Source organism: Terrapene carolina, unplaced genomic scaffold (genome assembly GCF_002925995.2).
Source record: "Terrapene carolina triunguis isolate 2854851 unplaced genomic scaffold, T_m_triunguis-2.0 Scaffold88, whole genome shotgun sequence".
Classification (NCBI taxonomy): domain Eukaryota; kingdom Metazoa; phylum Chordata; order Testudines; family Emydidae; genus Terrapene; species Terrapene triunguis.
In genome coordinates, this window is record NW_020664439.1 from 29,709,768 (window position 1) to 29,729,613 (window position 19,846).

Here is a 19,846-nt window from a genome sequence, read left to right on the forward strand (position 1 = left end):
CATGAAAAAGATGGTTACTTATCTGTACCATAACAGTTGTTCTTCGAGATGTGGGTCCAGACATGTATTCCACTCAGGTGTGCATGCGCCCAATGTGCCAAAGTCAGAGAATTTTGCTTAGTAGTACCCACGGAGGTGGTGCTCGTGCTCCCCCATCATAGCCCTTCCCATGGCTACAAAAGGGCAGAACTGCCCTGTCCCCCTTCAGTTCTTTCCCACCAAAATCACTGGCTGAAGACTCTGATGAAGAGTGATGGAGGGCGGGTCGTGGAATACATGTCTGCACCCACATCTCGAAGAACAATAAGTTACGATGCAGGTAAGTAACAGTCTTTTCTTTTTCGAGTGGCTGCAGACAAGTATTCCACTCAGGTGACTCACAAGCAGTTACAGCAAGAAGTGGGCTCGGAGTCTATTTAAATAGTGATTTCAGGACTGCCTTCCCCAACTTTGTATCTGATCTTGATGCCGGGGTGATAGTGTAATGTCTAGCAAAGGTATGTACAGAAGACCACATCACAGCCTTGCAGATATCCACAATTGAGACATCCTTAAGGAATGCATCCAATGTCACCTGAGCTCTCGGTGAATGAGCCTGCAATCACTGTGAAGGCATCATATGAGCCACTCCATAAGCAGTGGTAATGCAGGCAACTGTCCACCTGGAAATTGTCCCTTCATCTGCTCAGCGTAGGACACAGAGTCGAGGTGATAAATGAAATGGCTTAGTCCTTTCTGAATAAAATGTTAAGCATCGACTGACATCTAAGCTATGTAGATGCTGCTCTTCCACACTTGAATGTGGTTTGGGAAAAATATAGATAAGTAAATAACCTGACTAAGGTGAAACCGAGATACCACTTTGTACAAAAATAATGGGCATGGTCTTAAACCACCTTGTCCTTGAAGAACTGAGTGTATAGAGGATGTGCCATTAAGACCCGCAACTCTTCTTGTGAATGTATAGCCACAAGGAAGGCCATCTTCTGTGAGAGGAGAGCCCATGAACATGTTACTGTCAGCTCGAACAAAGGATCCATCAGTGCCCCCAGGACTGTATTAAGGTCCCACAATGGCACTCTTTCCTTCACTGGTGGGAAAAAATGGGAATACTCTTAAAAAACCTCACCCTCAGAGGCTTTGAAAATACCGACTTCCCTTGATTGGGAGGATGGAAAGCTGAGATCACCACCAAGTGAACCTTCAGGGAGCTCAGCTGCAGCAATAATCCAAAATGTTCTGAATCTGTGCTAATGTGGGCTGAATTTGCTTGGACGTTTCGCAAGAAAACCATGTGCACTTAGGTAAGTAGGTTGGCTTTGTGGCTGGTTTTCTAGTATTAAGCAGAATGTGTCTAACTGCTTCTGAGCATTGCCCCTCCTCTTTGTCTAGCCACAAAGCATCTATGCAGTAAGGTGCACACTGCTCAAAGCCAGATGAACTACCTGGCCGTGATGTTGAGTGAGTAGGTTGGGAAGGTCGAGCCGATAAAGAGAGAAGGTCAGAAATCAAAAGGGCCTAGACTATGCTGGTGCACTCAGAATCAGTCTGGCGTGATCCAATTTGAGCTTGAGGGATCAGAGTGGGAAAGCATGCATCATGTTCCCTTCACAATTCAGATGGAAGGTGTTGGTAAGAGACTCTGGGGTTAGTCTTGCTTGAGAACAGAACTGATGACATTTCCTGTTGTCTTTTGTCGCAAACAAGTCTATAGAAGGGATGCCCCATTGCCAGAAAATGGACCTCAGTACACTGTTCTTTAGAGACCACCCATGTTTGATTGAAACAGACCTGCTGAGGTGATCAGCCAGTTGGTTCTGAGAGCATGACAAATGAGCCGCTGTGGGCATATCTTCCTCGATGGAGAGATGACAAAACTTTATTGCTTCCTGAAAAAGCGGGTTGGAGCAGTCTTGTTCATGTAATACATTGCAGGGGTATTGTGAAGGAGAATATGAATCACTATCCCCCAGATGTGGTCCCAAAAATCCGGAAGAGAAGGAGGGGTCATTTGACTAAAGTTAGACTCAGAAAGTTTCCTCCTCTGTGATTTGTGTCCTTTTCTAGGGAAATCTTGCTGCCTCGCAGGGTAGGAGGACTGACGGAAATATCACTGAGGACAATATTGCTGTTTCTGTTGGTTCTCAAAATGCCATCTCTTTGTGGCCTGAGTATAAATCCCCAATGAGCATAAGGTGATGTGGGAGTCCCTGAAAGACTCTGTCGGCTCAAACTGTGTCATCAATTTTCTCTGAGAACAGCAGGTGACCATGAAATGGCAAGCCTTCAATGCATTGTTGGATCTCAGGAGCTACACTAGAGTTTTTTAACCATGAGATTCTTCTAATTGTTACAGCTGAGGCCATGAGCCTAGACAAAGCATCCACTATATCCAGGGCAGATGTAAGGAGGTTTTGGCCACTAAACAGCCTTTCATATCAAAGTCCTTGAACTCCTCCCTTGAGGATTCTGGCAACTTGTCCAAAAATTTGGACATAGCATTCCAGTTCACAAAATCCTATTTCAATAACAGAGCTTGCTGGTTTGAAATACACATCTGCAAGAAGAAGTCGAATAGATCTTTCTCCTCACCAAATCTAACCTTTTAGATTCTTTCTTTAGGTGTAGATTTATATCTTCCCTGTCTCACTCGCTCATTTGCTATTGTCACAATCAGGGAACTTGGAGCTGAATGAGAGAAAAAACATTGGAAGCCCTGCATGGCACATGGTATTTTTTGTCAGTGTGCTTTTCTGTGGGTATTAATGAAGCCAGGGCATTCCATAGGAATTTAGCAGGCTCTAGTATTGTTTCATTTATAGGGAGTGAAACTCTCCAAGGAGGTGATGGCTGGAGGATATTCTACAATTTATTTGTGTTTTCCTATACGAACTGGGTCTGAACACCTAAGGCTGACACCATACATCTAGCAGATCCTGATATGACCTGAAATCTTCTGGTACTGGAGATGAGGACTGGAGTATTGCTGCGTCATCCACTGATGAGGAGGAAGATCTAGTTGGGACCAATGGAATGACTTGAGGAATGACATCTGATTGACCTAAAGATTCAGGATGCCCTATTGCAGAGGAAGCCCCCTCTGCTGGTCGCTGCAGGACTGGTGATTCCAATGGGAATCCTACTGGAGGTACAGGTAATTTTGCCCTAGAGTGAGCAGACGACTGGGACTTTGTTGAAGGAGGGACTTCCCAGGGATTCCACAGAGGCCACTGCAGATAAGGATATGGCATCGGCAGCCAGAAAGAACTAGGCCAGGGTCCCCTGTCTCTACTGCAGGAATGGTACTGATCCCCGTACTGACTATGATTCCTGCTGTGTTTCGATGACCTTCGAGAGCAAGAGCAAGATGGGGAAGGGGAGGGAGATGCCTCTGAGCGTAACTGTGAGGATCTCTTCAAATAGCTTCATGGTGGCAGTGGGGCCACTCCTGATGGGACTACCATGTGTCCAGTGTCATCCACGGCTCAACCCAGTGGTGCCATCGGTACCAAAGGAACAGTTGACAGTACTGGTACGTACCTTGACCATATACTGGGTCCTGAAAGAGTCATGGATACTGAAAACGAAGCTGGTCCTGTCCCAGCAGATACAGAGAGTGCCGTAGTGAGCACTGGTAACAAAGATTCTATGCATGTCAATGATGCCCTCGGTGAAAGAAAATTAATGTTTTTCATTTGAGGACATGCAAATATTATTCAAGTTACAAGTTTGCAATTCACTTCATTAAAGTAGATTTTAAGTCAGAAAATATTAATATATTTTGATTTTTTTTAAATGACCAATTCTTAAAGATAAACTTTTCAAACTTCATTCATTGACCTATTGTTATAATTTTATTTGACAACTTTTGTAGCGGATATCTTCTCTGAAATATGTTTTGGAACAGGACCCATATGCAAACCTAGAATCGGTACTTGCCAACCAAAAGCCTACAGTTTTCAGATGCGATAGGCTTTCAAAGAAGGCTTGCCTCTCAAAGAATACTACCTGATCTAACTTCCGGTGAAGTCAACAGAAAAATTCCCTTTGATTTTAATGGAAGTTGAGTCAAGCCCTAATATCTTGATCTAAGCAACTACCGCCAGATTTAGGGGAAGGCACTAGAATATATTATATGTAGCTGAAATTAAACATTTAAAACCAAGCTTTAAGAAAATAAATTAACTTACCTTGCTGTGCTAAAGTGGATCTTAGCATTCCACTTTTAGACCAGATTTTTATTTGTCCATCTTCACCAACTGTAAACAACAGAAAGTCGTCACGTTTCTTTCAAAATTCAAAAAAATTAAAATATATGACATTTTAAAATTTAGGTACACTTAGGGTTAGTTCTATTTATTTATTCATTTATTTATTTGCTAATTAGAAAGAATGTGTCTTATGGAAAACATATTTAAACTGCTTTCCTGCTGCTGTCATCGCAGCTTCTCCTCCACCCAGAGTCCTGTGGTTATCTTGCCTGACAATGCTTTCTGGGAAGGGAAAGCCAATAATTATCCAACTCTCTCCCCTAGCTCTACATCCCCTATTCATCATTACTAGTACTGCTCATTTGTTTACAGTTCAATAACCCACACCTGATATCCTTAAGTTGTTGTAGATCGAAAGAGAGTAGTATCAGGCCTTAGAGGTTAAACTGGTGATTTATACTTGGTGAATGGTGAAATTTGAGGATAAAGTTTGTAGGAACTCTCAACTCTAAAAGCTTGATTTCCATAATTAAATTGCACATTCCCAAAAATCCTAAAGTAGGGAGTCTGAGCCTTTTGGAGCATTTCCTCATTCAATGTCACCTTCACTATATGCATATTCACTATGCAGAAAAGTTTATATACACTCACTGCAGCCTACCTTCATGCCAAGTGTTACTTTAAAGTGCTATCATAATTTAAAATGTACAGCACAGTTCTATTTGCAAAGTCTTCTAACTCAGATAGTTGAAAATAAATTATGACCAGAACACAAAGTCACTCCTCCTCCACGAGGACTATTTATCTGCCAAATGTCACTTTTCTACTTACAACAGATTTGGCTTTTGAACTATTCAAAAACAGTTACAAGAACATTCTTCTTCTGCTTCCTTTTTGTTTGAGCACTGGAGGGATTTTTTTTTGGGGGGGGGGAGGAATTTTTATTTATTGTAACTTTCTTTCTACTCAAAAACAGCCAAACTTTTTGCTTACTGTAACAGGGTGCTGGCTAGGAGATCCAAGTCAGGCCCCTGTTAGCCCAGCTCCACTTAAAAGGGGGATTAGTTAGGACTGGCCAGGGAGGCCACGCCCTAATCACCTGAGGGGATGCACCTGCGGGCCTGAGTGGCCAGCCTGCTATATAAAGCTGCCTGGGGAGAGATAGGAAAGGGAGGAGCAAAGAGCTCTAGATCCCTGCTGGCAGGAGAAGCCAGCGGTCTCCCAGGGGGTTGGTCTGTAAGATATGTAAATAGTAGGTGGTGGGGATAGGCACGAACAATAAAAGAGCACTGATACATGTACTTCGGAGCGGTCTCCGACTGAGTTTGTGGAGGGACCGGGAGCAGGCACCGCTACATGTGGGGGCTTGTCCAGGATTCGGAGCCAGCAACTGTGTTTGGCGACCCTGGACATGGAGAAGACCCTCAAATGGCTGGTAAAGCAGCAGGAGGAAATGCAGCAGGCTCTGCAGAACGTCCAGCTGTCCCACCAGACTGAGAAACAGACCTTCCTGACCTGGCAGGCGGAACAGCAACGAAGCCTGCAGGACTTTATCAGGGAGCAGACCAACGCACAAGCACAGCTCCTACAGCGGGTGGAGAGTCCTGCGACGGGCGAAGGCACCCGACCCCTAGGCTGGGGACTGTGTAAAATGAGCCCAGCGGATGACCCGGATGCGTTCCTGGGGACATTTGAGCGGGTAGCCACGGGCACTGGGTGGGAGAAGACAACCGGGGCTCTCCGGCTCGTGTCGTACTTGGTGGGAGAGGCTCAAGCGGCCTACATGGCGCTGAGTGAGGAGCACGCCCAGGATTATGAGACCATGCAAGCCGCCATTTTGGACCGCGTGGGCCTGTTGGCCGAGCGCTATCAGCAGAAATTCCAGTGGTTGTGTGGCTGCGAGGCCGCGCGCATTTAGCCAGAGGCTAGTGGACTGGGCAACCCGGTGGTTAAGGCCAGAAACATGTGCCATGGTGGAGATTATGGACAGTTTAGTCCTGGAACAATTGTTACAAAGCCTCCCCCGAGGCCATACAGGTCTGGGTGAGGCGACACCAGCCGGGTACTTTGGAAGCAGCAGTCCAATTGACCGAAGAATACATTGAGGCTGAGGGACCCCGGAGGGAGGACCGGCCCCGGAAGGAGAGGAAGCCTGGGAGGAGACAATCTGAACTGGTTTCCGGGGCGGCCCAGGGGAGGAAGGGAGAGCCTCGAGGGGAACCCGAACGAGCGGCCAGGCTAAGCTGCTGGCAATGTGGAAAGCCATGACATATAAAACGGGACTGCCCGGAGATGAGTGCGGGTGGGCCGAGTTCTGTGGGTGGACCCAGGTAGAGGGGCGGGCAGGGAGACGTAACCTGACCACCATCCCCGTAAGGGTAGGGAGAAAACCCCAAGACAGCCTGCTGGATACTGCATCCAGCTGTACGCGTGTGCAGTAAGCGTTGGTAAAACCCCATTGGCTGGTCAGGGGGGCGAGAATGCCCTTGGCTGCATACATGGGGATAAAAAGTTTTGCCAGGTGGCCCAGGTACCCCTGGAAGTGAGGGGCCGCTTCAGGTGGAAGCGGGTGGGGGTCTTGGAGGGGCTACCGTATCCGGTGGTGGTGGTGGGCAGGGACTGGGGCCCGCCACTAAGAAGGGAGTCGGGGGGTACCCCGGTAAGGGGGGTGTACAGCCCGCACCAAAAGGCTGCGAGATGTGAGGACGGGCAAGGGTCCGTCAAGACCAACAAAACCCCTAGACAACAGAGCATAGAGTGAGCGGACCTGCAGGAGATCTACCTGGGGAAGCTGGCAGGCCTGGGCCCCTCAGAGGAAGGGCCGGCCCCCACGGAGGGCCCCGTGGACGCAGTACCCACGGATGAGACCCCAAACCCAAAGGAGGGTGCAGGGGAAACTGAGGCAGGGAAGCTCCTGCCAGAAGAGGGAATAGGTTCCGGCCCCGTACCTGAAGTATGGAACGAGCAGGGGTTGGGGGCCCTGCCGTCATGTGCGCAGAGGCAGAGTTATGGGGACAGCCACTACTACCGCAGTGTACCTTCTGCGGGCGGGGGATGGAGTGACCACCGGCGGAGGTGGCTGGGGTCCACCCGGCCACAGGTGGAGGCCTCCCGCCGGAAGGCCCCATCCCGGGTCGACGGCGAAAAGGCTGAAGGGCAGGCGGGCCGAGGGCGGCCGGGCCTTGCGGCTCTTAAGGGGGGAGGGGTGTAACAGGGTGCTGGCTAGGAGATCCAAGCCAGGCCCCGGTTAGCCCAGCTCCGCTTAAAAGGGGGATTAGTTAGGACTGGCTGGGGAGGCCACGCCCTAATCACCTGAGGGGATGCACCTGCAGGCCTGAGTGGCCAGCCTGCTATATAAAGCTGGCTGGGAAGAAGCAAAGGGGGAGAGACAGGAAAGGGAGGAGCAAGGATCTCTAGATCCCTGCTGGCAGGAGAAGCCAGCGGTCTCCCAGGGGGTTGGTCTGTAAGATATGTAAATAGTAGGTGGTGGGGATAGGCACAAACAATAAAAGAGCACTGGTGCATGTACTTTGGAGCGGTCTCCGACTGAGTTTGTGGAGGGACCGGGAGCAGGTACCGCTACACTTACTTTTCCAAAAACCAGAGAGATTCAATGTGAGTGGAGTCCAAGATCTGAAAAATGCCAGTCCCAAAAAGTGAAAAGTCTCAAAAAACTGAGCAACTCAAGATGGGTTTAAAGTGGAAACACTTAGGCAATCTTTACTACAGTGGTCACTAATGTATGCATGTGCGTGCCCACACATTAAATGTTTAATATATAACATAGTAACTACCTAGAATGTAAGCCAGCCATTGATAGTGCTGCTTATCTAATTTCATAAGTAAAAAATAATTAAACTAAAAAGTATAAAAGTATAAACAAATTACATTAAACATTTGAAAATTAACATATTTTACATTTTCAATAATTTCTTCTGATTGCCTTATGCATACAAAAATACAATCAGAATTCATTCTTTTTAACTGGTATTGATGAGTTATCACTGCATAACTATCCATTAACCATAAGAACATTACCTTAACTGTAAATCACTGTTCTTATTTTTAAATTTATTAATTGATTCAGTTAAATTCATTAAAATCAACAATGTAGTGTCCCCATTCTTGAATTACTGCTCTTTTTCTTATGCATTTAATGCTGGGTCTCCTGTTTGTAGACTCATAGATTCAGTTTTATCTATCCAAATTTGGTGTAACTGCAATTAAGATTATGAAATTTCAATCTGCAGTTTCTAAATAAACGTCAAGGATTCACCTCAAAGTTGCCTCTATACAAATTCAACTGGATTTATCCCTCAGAGGAAGTAGTTACTTGTATTCCATAAACTGAATTGTTTAATAACTTAAGTGCTTGTCCATAAGGCGATTCAGTGCGTAGCAAGCTGTGGTGTGAATCTACAGTACACCAGCCTCCCGCACACTAAGTGGATGTGTGGACCCCGACACCACAAAAATAGGAGTAAATCAAAGTGCACTATCTATGGCACTTTTTGTGCATGGCTGCAGGGTCCACACAACCACTTAGTGTGTGGCAGGCTAGTGTGCTGTAGATTTATGCCCTGGCTTGACTCTCACTAAGTGGCCCTGTACACAAGCCCCTGCCCCTAATACATAAATGGTGTACCATTCCCTTCTTTTGAAGCTATTTAGCATATTAACCTCATATCTTTAAATTATGGTCTCTTGCAAAGGACTTTTTGTTATTTTAGTTTCCATCTTTAGTTCTTTAAGGAGAAACTCTTACCTGTAACCAATGCTGTTCCTTCATAATTCCATCTTCCTGCAAGTACAGCTCCACAGTGAGCCTCTACACTTTTTTCCACTCTTCCTGTCTTTGAAATCAAATGGAACTTGCCTAAACAAAGTTAAGTTAGAAAATTAGATATCTTATTTATGTATGGTGCCCATTACCATAGCATCTTGTTCTCCAAAGTTTTAAAAACTGACTAAAATAAAAATACTGTTTACATATGATGGTTAAACCCCATTATTTTATAGGAACATAGGAATTCCAATCTAGTCTAGTATCTTGTCTCCAATTGGCCAGGACCAGGCACCTCAGATGAAAGCACAAGAAACCTCCCAGGCCCTAATTGCTAGATTAGTTTAAAAACATAAGCATGAGGTTTACTATATCTTAAAAATTTAGATCAGCATTTACTATAACTCAGAATATTCTTGATATTCACATATGTCTAATCCCTTTTTGAATCTTGCTAGCTTTTTGTGAAAAAGTATTTCCTTTCATCAGTTTTGAAATTGCCACCTTTTAATTTAATATAATTTCCCTTTGTTCTTGAGTTGAGACAAGGAGAATAGAAGCTCACAATCTACCTTCTCTAGACATTCATTATTTTATCTTGTCCCCTTTTATTTTCTCCTTTTTAAGATAAACAGTCCCAGCTAGCAAGGTTTATCAGATTAATTGTTAAACACCTCTACATGAGGGCATTAGAGTGTTATAATTTTAAAGGCTCTTATGCCACAATCCACCTGACAATCCACTAATACTATATCTTTCACAAATTCCAGCAGTACAGCATAGCATATATTTCTAGCATTAGGAAGCAACAAGACACCAGACTTTAAGACTATCCCTGGTCAAGGACTGACTTCAGCAAGCGTAATTTTTTTGTGGGATTTTTTTTTTTTTTAAGTAAATAGCAGTAGAAACTGTTGGACAGCTTCTCAAAGGTTTGAAATATTAAATGTAGTGCCAGCAGAAATAGATTAGTGGGCAGAGTTCAAATGAGGTGGTCAAAGGAGGAAAATAAATGCAATTCATTGCATGCTTGTATACAAAAAGGAATTTATTCTTTGGATAGCTTGATCACACGAGTATGTATATGCAATCTCACAGATACAAATGTTTACCCAGTTAACTGTGAACTGCCTAGAAGGCAATACACATGTGAAGACATCTGATAACATCATGGTAACCACAACAGCAAAGTTTAAGTGGTTTGTGTTATAACAAGCCTGAAATGTGTTTAATCATATTCACAGCTTTCTCATGCTTTATTTTACATATTGGACTGGACAAACATTTTCAGTCTTTAAATAACTCAGTAACAAAGACAAAAAATAACTGAAAACACTAGAAAAAACAGAGGGTTTTCTGGTAGATCTTTCAGAGATCAAACAGGAACCAAGTGCTGTTGATCTCCATAATATTATACAAAGCCTCTATTTGAACATAGGCATTGAAAATGCTGTTAGAAAATGACAAAATCATATATAAAACATCCATCAGGTCTTCTGTGTTCATTTTTTCCTTAGAATCATAGACATTAGAAAAGAAAAGGACCTATTAAGCCAGTGGTTCTCAAAGCCGATCCGCCGCTTGTTCAGGGAAAGCCGCTGGCGGGCTGGGCCGGTTTGTTTACCTGCCGCATCCGCAGGTTTGGCCGATCGCGGCTCCCACTGGCCGCAGTTCGCCACTCTAGGGGACTGCGGGCCGAGGGATGTGCTGGCCGCCTTTCCCGCAGCCCCCATTGGCCTGGAGCGGCAAACCGCGGCCAGGAGGAGCTGCAATCCGCCGAACCTGCGGACACGGCAGGTAAACAAACCGGCCCTTTCCACCAGGGGCTTTCCCTGAACAAGCGGCGGACCAGCTTTGAGAACCACTGTATTAAGCCATCCAGCATACTCCCTGCCTGACTATTTCTTACTGTATATTCTCAAGTGATTCTTCCAATCCAGTGTTAAAAATCCACTTTCCCTACAAGTCAGATGATTTGATAGTAAAAGGACAGATTTCCCACAAATATTAAAGGAAATTATGTAGAAATGTGAAAATCCAAACGAATACATAGACTGGATGAGCAGCCTTACAATACACAGATAGTGTTTTCATGGAGACAATCACTCCTATATGACCAGCAGTAGCAACAGTTTCAGCAGCAGCAGCCCAACTAGACCAAGGCCTGGTCTACACTGAGGGGAGGGGGAAATTGATCTAAGTTCCGCAACTTCAGCTACATGTCTTCACTGCGGTGAGTCGACTGCTGCCGCTCCCCCATCAACTCTGCCTGCGCCTCTTGCAGCACTGGAGTACAGGAGTCGACGGGAGAGCGCTCGGGGTCGATTTATCGCGTCTAGTCTAGACGCGATAAATCAATCCCTGCTGGATCGATCGCTGCCCGCCGATCCGGCGGGTAGTGTAGACATAACCCAAGTGTTCACAGGTAATACTATTGGAGATAAGCATCAACAGGTTAAGTGTAAATGAAACATTATTACACAAGATACTACAATACCCACAGAATAAATCTTGAAATGCCCATAAACATACAATCCAGAAATTGTTTGGTCATGGTGAAGCACTGGATGTGCAAGGTACATAAAGTAAATTACAGTCACAACAAGAATACAAGGTATTTAAAGCGCCTCATTGTAAATACAGCAACACTGTATTGATTTCATTAACTTGGTAATGACAGTGGGAAGCTTCCAGATCTAGTACTACTTAACACCTGCTAATCCAGATGGCCTAAACTTCTAAAGTAAGAATGCAATGATGTATTTAATCTTGCATTCCTCAGGTAACTCCCTAATGTAAAATGAATACCACTATAGATCCTATAGTACATAATCCACAAAAAAATCACAGCTGCACTGCAAGATCAATTAAAGAGATTTTGAGGATGGAAAACTTAACACTAATTCTCAAGGGAAAGTATCAGAGGGGTAGCCGTGTTAGTCTGTAGCCACAAAAACAACAAGGAGTCTGGTGGCACCTTAAAGACTAACAGATTTATTTGGGCATAAGCTTTCGTCGGTAAAAACCCACTTCTTCAGATGCATGGAGTGAAAATTACAGATACAGTCATAGATATACTGGCACATGAATGGCACAGACTTCAAAGAGAAACTACAGAGCTACAATTCATTTGCAAACTTAAAACCATTAACTTGGGCTTGAACAGGGACTGGGAGTGGCTGGCTCACTACAAAAGCAATTTTCCCTCTCTTGGTATTGACACCTCTTCATCAATTATTGAGAGTGGACCACATCCACCCTGACTGAATTGGCCTTGTCAACACTGGTTCTCCACTTGTAAGGTAACTCCCTTCTCTTCATGTGCCAATATATATTTATGCCTGTATCTGTGCCACCAGACTCCTCGTTGTTTTTGTCAAGGGAAATTATCTTATGAAGATAAGTAAACTCCATTGTAGTACAGGCGGAAATCATGCACAGAACTGCAAATTTGCCTTAATCAGTGCTACCTGAACAATGTAAACAAGTGAAAGCATAAAAAGATGCTGATGTAGGACTTGATCAAGCACCATTCAGGTCAATGGGAGTTTTTCAATTGACCTGGGAGCAGCATCAAATCTGTAAGGTTTGTAATGTCCTGAACAACAGAAAAAACTGGACAATTAAGGTTAATTGCCAGCCATATTTCATACTCTAAAAGAAAGATAAATTCACCTACTTACCCTTTTCTATTCATTCTGTCCAAGAAATGTTGCAAAACAGAGTGGATAAAACATGTGTTTTGTGTAATTGCAGATTGAGGGGAATATATTAGTGTTTGGAGTTAGTGACAAGGAGCATGATGCCAATATATATACTATGCTCCTCTTCCAGACGGCTCCATGGGCAACCTACAGTTTAAGTTAAAGGATATATATTCTATTACCAATACACTGAGTCTGCAAGTTTTCAGCCTGTATTAATGCATTAAATATTTTGTGTTACAGGAAAAACATTTGAGAAGTTTTTTTAAACTTGCAGCTTGATTTTAAGGCAGTTAAATTTATTGCCAGGTAGTGGGACTGTGACAATTGTGAAATACAATTCTTTTTTGGAATTCAAGTAATGAACTATTACTTTTGGTTTTTGCTAGCTCAAAGTGGGATTTTTATACATTTAATATCAATCTGAAGTATTCTATCTGTATTTCTTTTTATTATTATGAGATTCTAATGGGACCAAATTTTATGTGTTTTGTAATCAAAATACCAAGATCAATATACAGACTTTAACCATGGAATATACAGTTTATTGTTTATAATTGTTTGGTATCTTAAACAATAATCACAACCATCAACTAAAAATTTTACATTTTAAGTCATCCTTTACATTTAAAGGAAAGCCACTGCCTGAATTATAAATCAAAAAATTTTGGGAGACAGATACAGATGAGTACAATTGTACTTAATGAAATAGAATCTACTCCAAAAAATGCAGTTTGAAACAAAGATTGTTAATTGAACTAGAAACTAGTTGTCCAGCAACAGTTGGATGACAAGAGAATTTAAAAAAAAGTTTTCAAAGAAATGACTAATAAGTCTCCTAGAAACAGATATATGTCTATATGCACCATTTTATATCAGTCTTACCTCTGTGTGTAAAGTCACCACTGAAGAAAGTTGCTGAGGTGATAATTCCCAGGATTGTATGTGTAACCCTTCTGCCAGGCCAAGTTGATAGCAGCAAGGGCCGGGTTCAGTACATAGGGGTCCCTTCCCAACAGCGTGACACAGAACCAGCTCGAGCCCCCACCCAGTGACCTGGGAAAATCTTACACACACCCCTGGGCGCCTCGAAGAGGCAATACTTCCCCTCTCGCAAGCACAGAGCCTCGGTGTAGCAGAAAATGTTTAATAACATGAGGTAAACAACATAGCATTAAATTGGGAAAACACCACAACTAGAGTTCATAGACCAAACCATGAGCGAAGACCCACCCCAGCAAATTGGGCCGTGTCCTTTCCCGTTGGTTCTTGAAACCAGCAACCCAAGAATCACCAAAGTCCCAAAAGTCCAACAATCCCAAAGTCTCTTGGGTCCAGCAACCCAAGGATCACCAAAGTCCCAAAAGTCCAACAACCCCCCAAAGTCTCTGTCCCTGGTCAGTGCAGCCCCAGAGTTCGGGGGGGGGCGCAGGGTGTTAAGGGGCACCTTAGGTGATCCGAGACCAACCGGCCGCCTCTCCGTGGGGTTCCGCCGCAGCCTTCACCACGAGCCGCTCCACTCCACCTGCTGTCCCGTGAGCCGCTCCTGCCGTCCCACGAACTGCTCTGCTCTGCTCCGCTCACCGACCTGTGAGCCGCTCGACTCCACTCCGCTCCAACCGTCCCCGCAAGGCTCCGTTCTGCCAGCCGCTCCTCCAGCTGCTCTGCTCCGCTCACCGACCTGTGAGCCGCTCAGCTCCGCTCTGCTCCAACCGTCCCCGCGAGGCTCCACTCGGCTAGCTGCTCCTCCAGCCGTCCCCGCAAACTGCTCCGCCAGCCGCTTAGCAATTCAGGCTCCCCCACTAGTTAACACAGCCTCAGTGATCTCAGCTCTTAGTAACTTTAGCTCTTTTGTGATTTCAGCTCATAGTGATTTCAGCTCATAGTAGGGGAGCCCCAGTGCTGATGCACTAGTGGCCCAAAGTGAACTCAGCTCAGCAGCCTGTAACTAGACTCCTAAGGGAATCAAAGTTAGCTCTAACATTCAACAGTGGAGAGAGGAGAAGGTGCAATTGGTGTTTCCGGCTCACACAGGGGCCCCACACCACCAGGTACCAATACCTGCCCCCAACCTCTCTCAATTTGCTGGGTTTTGTAACCCATGCCCCTTGACAAGCAAATGCTACTTAGGTAATGGTGAAGGACTCACTCAGTCCTTCTGTCATACAACAGTTCCACTGGCCTTGATTCACAGAATCAGGGTAACAAAACTTTATCCTTCCTGCCCCAATAACAGAGAAACTGGGGATCCCACACCAGCCAAAGAAACTGGGGATCCCACACCAGCCAAAGTAACCACTTTCAGTTGCTGTTGTTTCATGCCAGGCGAGTGGGTGTGCCTATGCAAACGAGATCAGCCCCTGGAGTTCTTTTCCACACTCGCCATAATTCACCACCAGATGTCAGGGTAGAGCTCATCCTGACTCTGCTTACATCTGAAAATTACTTTTAAAGACTCTGAAGCTGGCTTTTCTCCCAGTTACATGCCCGTGCTTTGCAGGGGGGGAGAGAAGGGGGGGAAAAAGGACCTCTCTGGTGCAAAGCAAAGGCTCCAGGTACTTGGGCTGTCTTATGCTGTGCTATATCCAGCCAAGCCAAAGATGGAATGTGCTGCTCCAACATTTTCCCATTGTGGAAGAAAGCTTGGTTGTTTGCACGCCATAAACTCATTAAAGCAGCATGGACAGAGAGATCTTGGTAAGAAAAGATCAAATCTTTTTAAACATTTTGTTTCCACTTTGAATTCCAGTCTTTCCCTTTGCAAACATTCATATGCTAATACTTTGACTATTAGCCTGCTGAAGGAGGGGTTTTGTGCATCTATTCCTAACTCGTGGTTAACTAGATCATAATTATTATTTCATGTTTGTAGAACTTGAAACACCTCACCAATATAATTTTACCCCTATTAAAATCTAGAAAGTAATGGGGTTGATTAGAGTTAATCTTAGAGAAAGGTACCAACCGGTGTGCTGTCGTAGACCATATTAAAATATTTTTGTTTATCTAAAAGGAGTACACTGTGCCTGTGCCTGGGAATAGAGAAGAACAGCATATATAGGGGAACATAACAAAATCAATGACTTGTCATATATAGACTTAAGGAAATTAATTAGTTAAGAAACTGAGTAATAGGATCCATGATCAAACCAATACAGATTCACAGTAAGTCCAATGATCAATCTAATAAACATAAGTTTGACATCAGATGCACACAGCTCACAATAAATTCCTTGGGAGCTGCCCATAAACATCTAAAGGGAAGATTTAGCCCTACAGGACTGTCTATATTACAAGTATGATTTTTGTAACTGATTTTAAACACATGGTGCAGTTTACATCTGTACATCAGCTATTCTGCCATTGTAAATGTGTTTTTGCATTCACACCTGCTACTCTAGGGAAATCAGGGATTTTTCCTACGGGATTACTGGAGTTTCACTTCTACGCACACCTAGTTCCCTTAAGTCTCAAAATCTCCCAAAATCCACTGCCAGAGACCACCTTGGCTTAACCAGAAGATCTTCAATGATCTAAAATTAAAAAATGAGTCCTACAAAATGTGGAAACTCGGTCAAATTACAAAGGATGAATATAAACAATTAACACAAGTATGTAGGGACAAAATTAGAAAAGCCAAGGCACAAAACGAGATCAAACTAGCTAGGGACCTAAAAGGAAACAAGAAAACATTCTACAAATACATTAGAAGCAAGAGGAAGACCAAGGACAGAGTAGGCCCGTTACTCAATGAGGGGGGAAAGACAATAACAGAAAATGTGGAAATGGCAGAGGTGCTTAATGACTTGTTTCAGTTTTCACCAACAAGGTTGGTGGCGATTGACCGTCTAACATAGTGAATGCCAGTGAAAATGAGGTAGGATCAGAGTCTAAAATAGGGAAAGAACAAGTCAAAAATTACTTAGATGAATTAGATGTCTTCAAATCACCACGGCCTGATGAAATGAATCCTAGAATACTCAAGGAGCTGACTGAGGAGATGTCTGAGCCATTAGCATTTATCTTGGAAAAGTCATGGAAGATAGGAGACATTCCAGAAGACTGGAAAAGGGCAAATACAGTGCCCATCTATAAAAAGGGAAATAACGACAACCCGGGGAATTACAGATCAGTCAGCTTAATTTCTGTACGTGGAAAGATAATGGAGCAAATAATTAAGCAATCAATTTGCAAACACCTAGAAGATAATAAGGTGATAAATAACAGTCAACATGGATTTGTCAAGAACAAATCATGTCAAACCAACCTGATAGCTTTCTTTTACAGGGTAACAAGCCTTGTGGATAGGGGGGAAGCGGTAAATGTGGTATATCTTGACTTTAGTAAGGCTTTTGATACTGTCTCGCATGACCTTTTCATAAACAAACTAGGGAAATACAACCTAGATGGAGCTACTATAAGGCGGGTGCATAACTGGTTGGAAAATCGTTCCCAGAGAGTGGTTATCAGTGGTTCACAGTCATGCTGGAAGGGCATAACAAGTGGGGTTCCACAGGGACTGGTTCTGGGTCCGGTTCTGTTCAATATCTTCATCAATTATTTAGATAATGGCATAGAGAGTACACTTATAAAGTTTGTGGACGATACCATGCTGGGAGGAGTTGCAAGTGCTTTGGAGGATAGGATTAAAATTCAAAATGATCTGGACAAACTGCAGAAATGGTCTGAAGTAAATAGGATAAAATTCAATAAGGACAAATGCAAAGTACTCCACTTAGGAAGGAACAATCAGTTGCACACATACAAAATGGGAAATGACTGCCTAGGAAGGAATACTGCAGAAAGGTATCTGGGGGTCATAGTGGACCACAAGCTAAATATGAGTCAACAGTGTAACGCTGTTGCAAAAAAAGCAAACATCATTCTGGGATGTATTAGCAGGAGTATTGAAGGCAAGACACGAGAAGAGGAGGTTACTCACCTGTGCAGTAATTGACGTTCTTCGAGATGAGTGTTCCTGTGGGTGCTCCACTGTAGGAGTCGGTGCACCCCTGTGCTGTTGTTTGGAGATTTTTACAGCAGTACCTATATCGGCCGCACATGCGCGGAGCCTGCCTCACATACCAGTCTTGTCTTAATAGTGCGCATGCGCGGCCGAACTCCTCAGTTCCTTCTCTACAATGGAGGCTGCCCCAGCTCTGAAGTAGAGGGGAGGTGGGTGGGGGTGGAGCACCCACAGAGACACTCATCTCAAAGAACGTCAGTTACTGCACAGGTGAGTAACCTCCTCTTCTTCTTCGAGAGGTGTCCCTGTGGGTGCTCCACTGTAGGTGACTGAAAAACAGTATCTCTCAAGGAGGTAGGGACTTCAGATCTGGACGGAATGCAGTAGATAGAACAGCTCTGCCCACATGTGTATCGGTGATGGGTCCCTGTGTAAGAGGATAATGTTTTGCAAATGTATTTTCAAAAGCCCAAATGGCAGTTCTGGAAATGTCCTTAAGGGAGACATTATGTAGAAAGGCCACTGAGGCCACCATGAATCTGGTGGAGTGAATCTTGATAGAAGTAGTTGATAACAGAGACAAATGCAACTCGAGATCCAGTTGGAAAGTCTGTGGTTAGAGATAAATGAGCCCTTAGCGCGTTCTGCAATGGGGACGAATAGCTTGTCGGAACGCCTAAAGGTTTTAGTCCTGTCGAAGTAAAAGGACAAAGCTATGCCAACGTCCAAAGTGTGCATCGTAGATTCAAAGGAATTCGCATGTGGTTTTGGAAAAGGTAGGGAGATGGATAGGCTCATTGACGTGGAAAGATGAGTGCGCCTTCGGTAGAATTTCCGGGAGTAAGTGTAGGGTGACTTTGTCCTTAAAAAATATGGTGTATGGTGGATCTGCCATGAGTGCTGCAATTTCTCCTGTGCGTCTCATAGAGATAATTGCTACCAGAAATGCAGTTTTCATAGAGAGATATAGGGGGGAACATGTGGCTAATGGTTCAAATGGTTTTTGGGTTAGGCATGTTAAGACTAAGGGAAGGTCCCAAGGTGGATTAGGCGGTTTGATGTCTGGGTATAGGGTTTGGGGTCCCTTAAGGAATCGCTTAGTAATGGGGTGAGCAAAGATAGTCCTATCGTCGATGGCATCATGGAACATTGTAATTGTGGCTAAGTGGACTTAGATGGGACTCAGGGAGAGTCCAGGAAGTTTAATCTCTAACAGATAATCGAGGATTAGTGGAGAGGCACGGAAAAAAGGAGCGGTTTCTGTGACAGCCCACCAGTGTGTAAATTTGCAGCACGGGCGGTTTAGGTTGGACATCAGGAAAAACTTCCTAACCGTCAAGGTGGTTAAGCACTGGAATAAATTGCCTAGGGAGGTTGTGGAATCTCCATCATTGGGGATTTTTAAGAGCAGGTTGGACAAACTCCTGTCAGGGATGGTCTAGATAATACTTAGTCCTGCCTTGAGTGCAGGGGACTGGACTAGATGACCTCTCGAGGTCCCTTCCAGTTCTATGATTCTATATGATATGATACAAGGAGCTGTTCCAGGAACTGTGGGATAGGCACCCAGAAGGCATTGCAAAAAAAACCATTTAGAATGGCACTAGTATGAATGCCAGGGAAATGCAAGAATTCTTAAACTGAATCAACATGGCTAGTGGGCTAGTGTTAACTGACTGACTGACAGCCACTTTGCTTATATTGCTTTTATCCCACTGGCTCAAATCCAAACCATTAAATTCTAGAGTGGAAATAGCACGAAAGTAGCATCCGTGTAGTGTAGGAATGTGGATACTGATTTCTAATCACACAGTTATGGAAGGAGATATATAAGAATAAGATACCACTATGTGGTATCTGAAAGAGCAAAATTAGCTGTTGGATAAATGCTCACTTTTTAAATTGCAACCACTGAGTGCAGCTGTACAAATGTGATTTGACAGAAGTTATGTCATAATAATATAACTTTTATCTCTCTAAAAACAGAGGGCCAAACTCGTTTCTTTTTTCATGCGAATGGGGTTTCTGTGGGATAAATGTGGTATAAATTTGGCCACTTAAAATCCTGCAAAACCTTTAAATTATGCACATATTTTTAAAATCCACTACTATTTCACTGAGATGTTAAAGGAAACCCATCATATTTGTAAGATCCACAATAATCATGCAAGAAATCACGCCA

At 44.0% G+C, this 19,846-nt stretch overlaps 1 protein-coding gene across 2 annotated transcripts in view; it reads right to left on the reverse strand.

Moving 5' to 3' along the window:
• IFT80 (intraflagellar transport 80) overlaps positions 1-19,846 on the reverse strand; it is a 154,005-nt gene that overhangs the window by 106,194 nt on the left and 27,965 nt on the right. For both annotated transcript variants that reach the window (XM_026650014.1, XM_026650015.1), the window contains 2 exons: positions 8,977-9,087; positions 4,191-4,259 (listed from right to left, as the gene is read on the reverse strand). In XM_026650014.1, the coding sequence (XP_026505799.1) occupies positions 4,191-4,259; positions 8,977-9,087 (180 nt within the window). The remainder of the gene's footprint in view (positions 1-4,190; positions 4,260-8,976; positions 9,088-19,846) is intronic.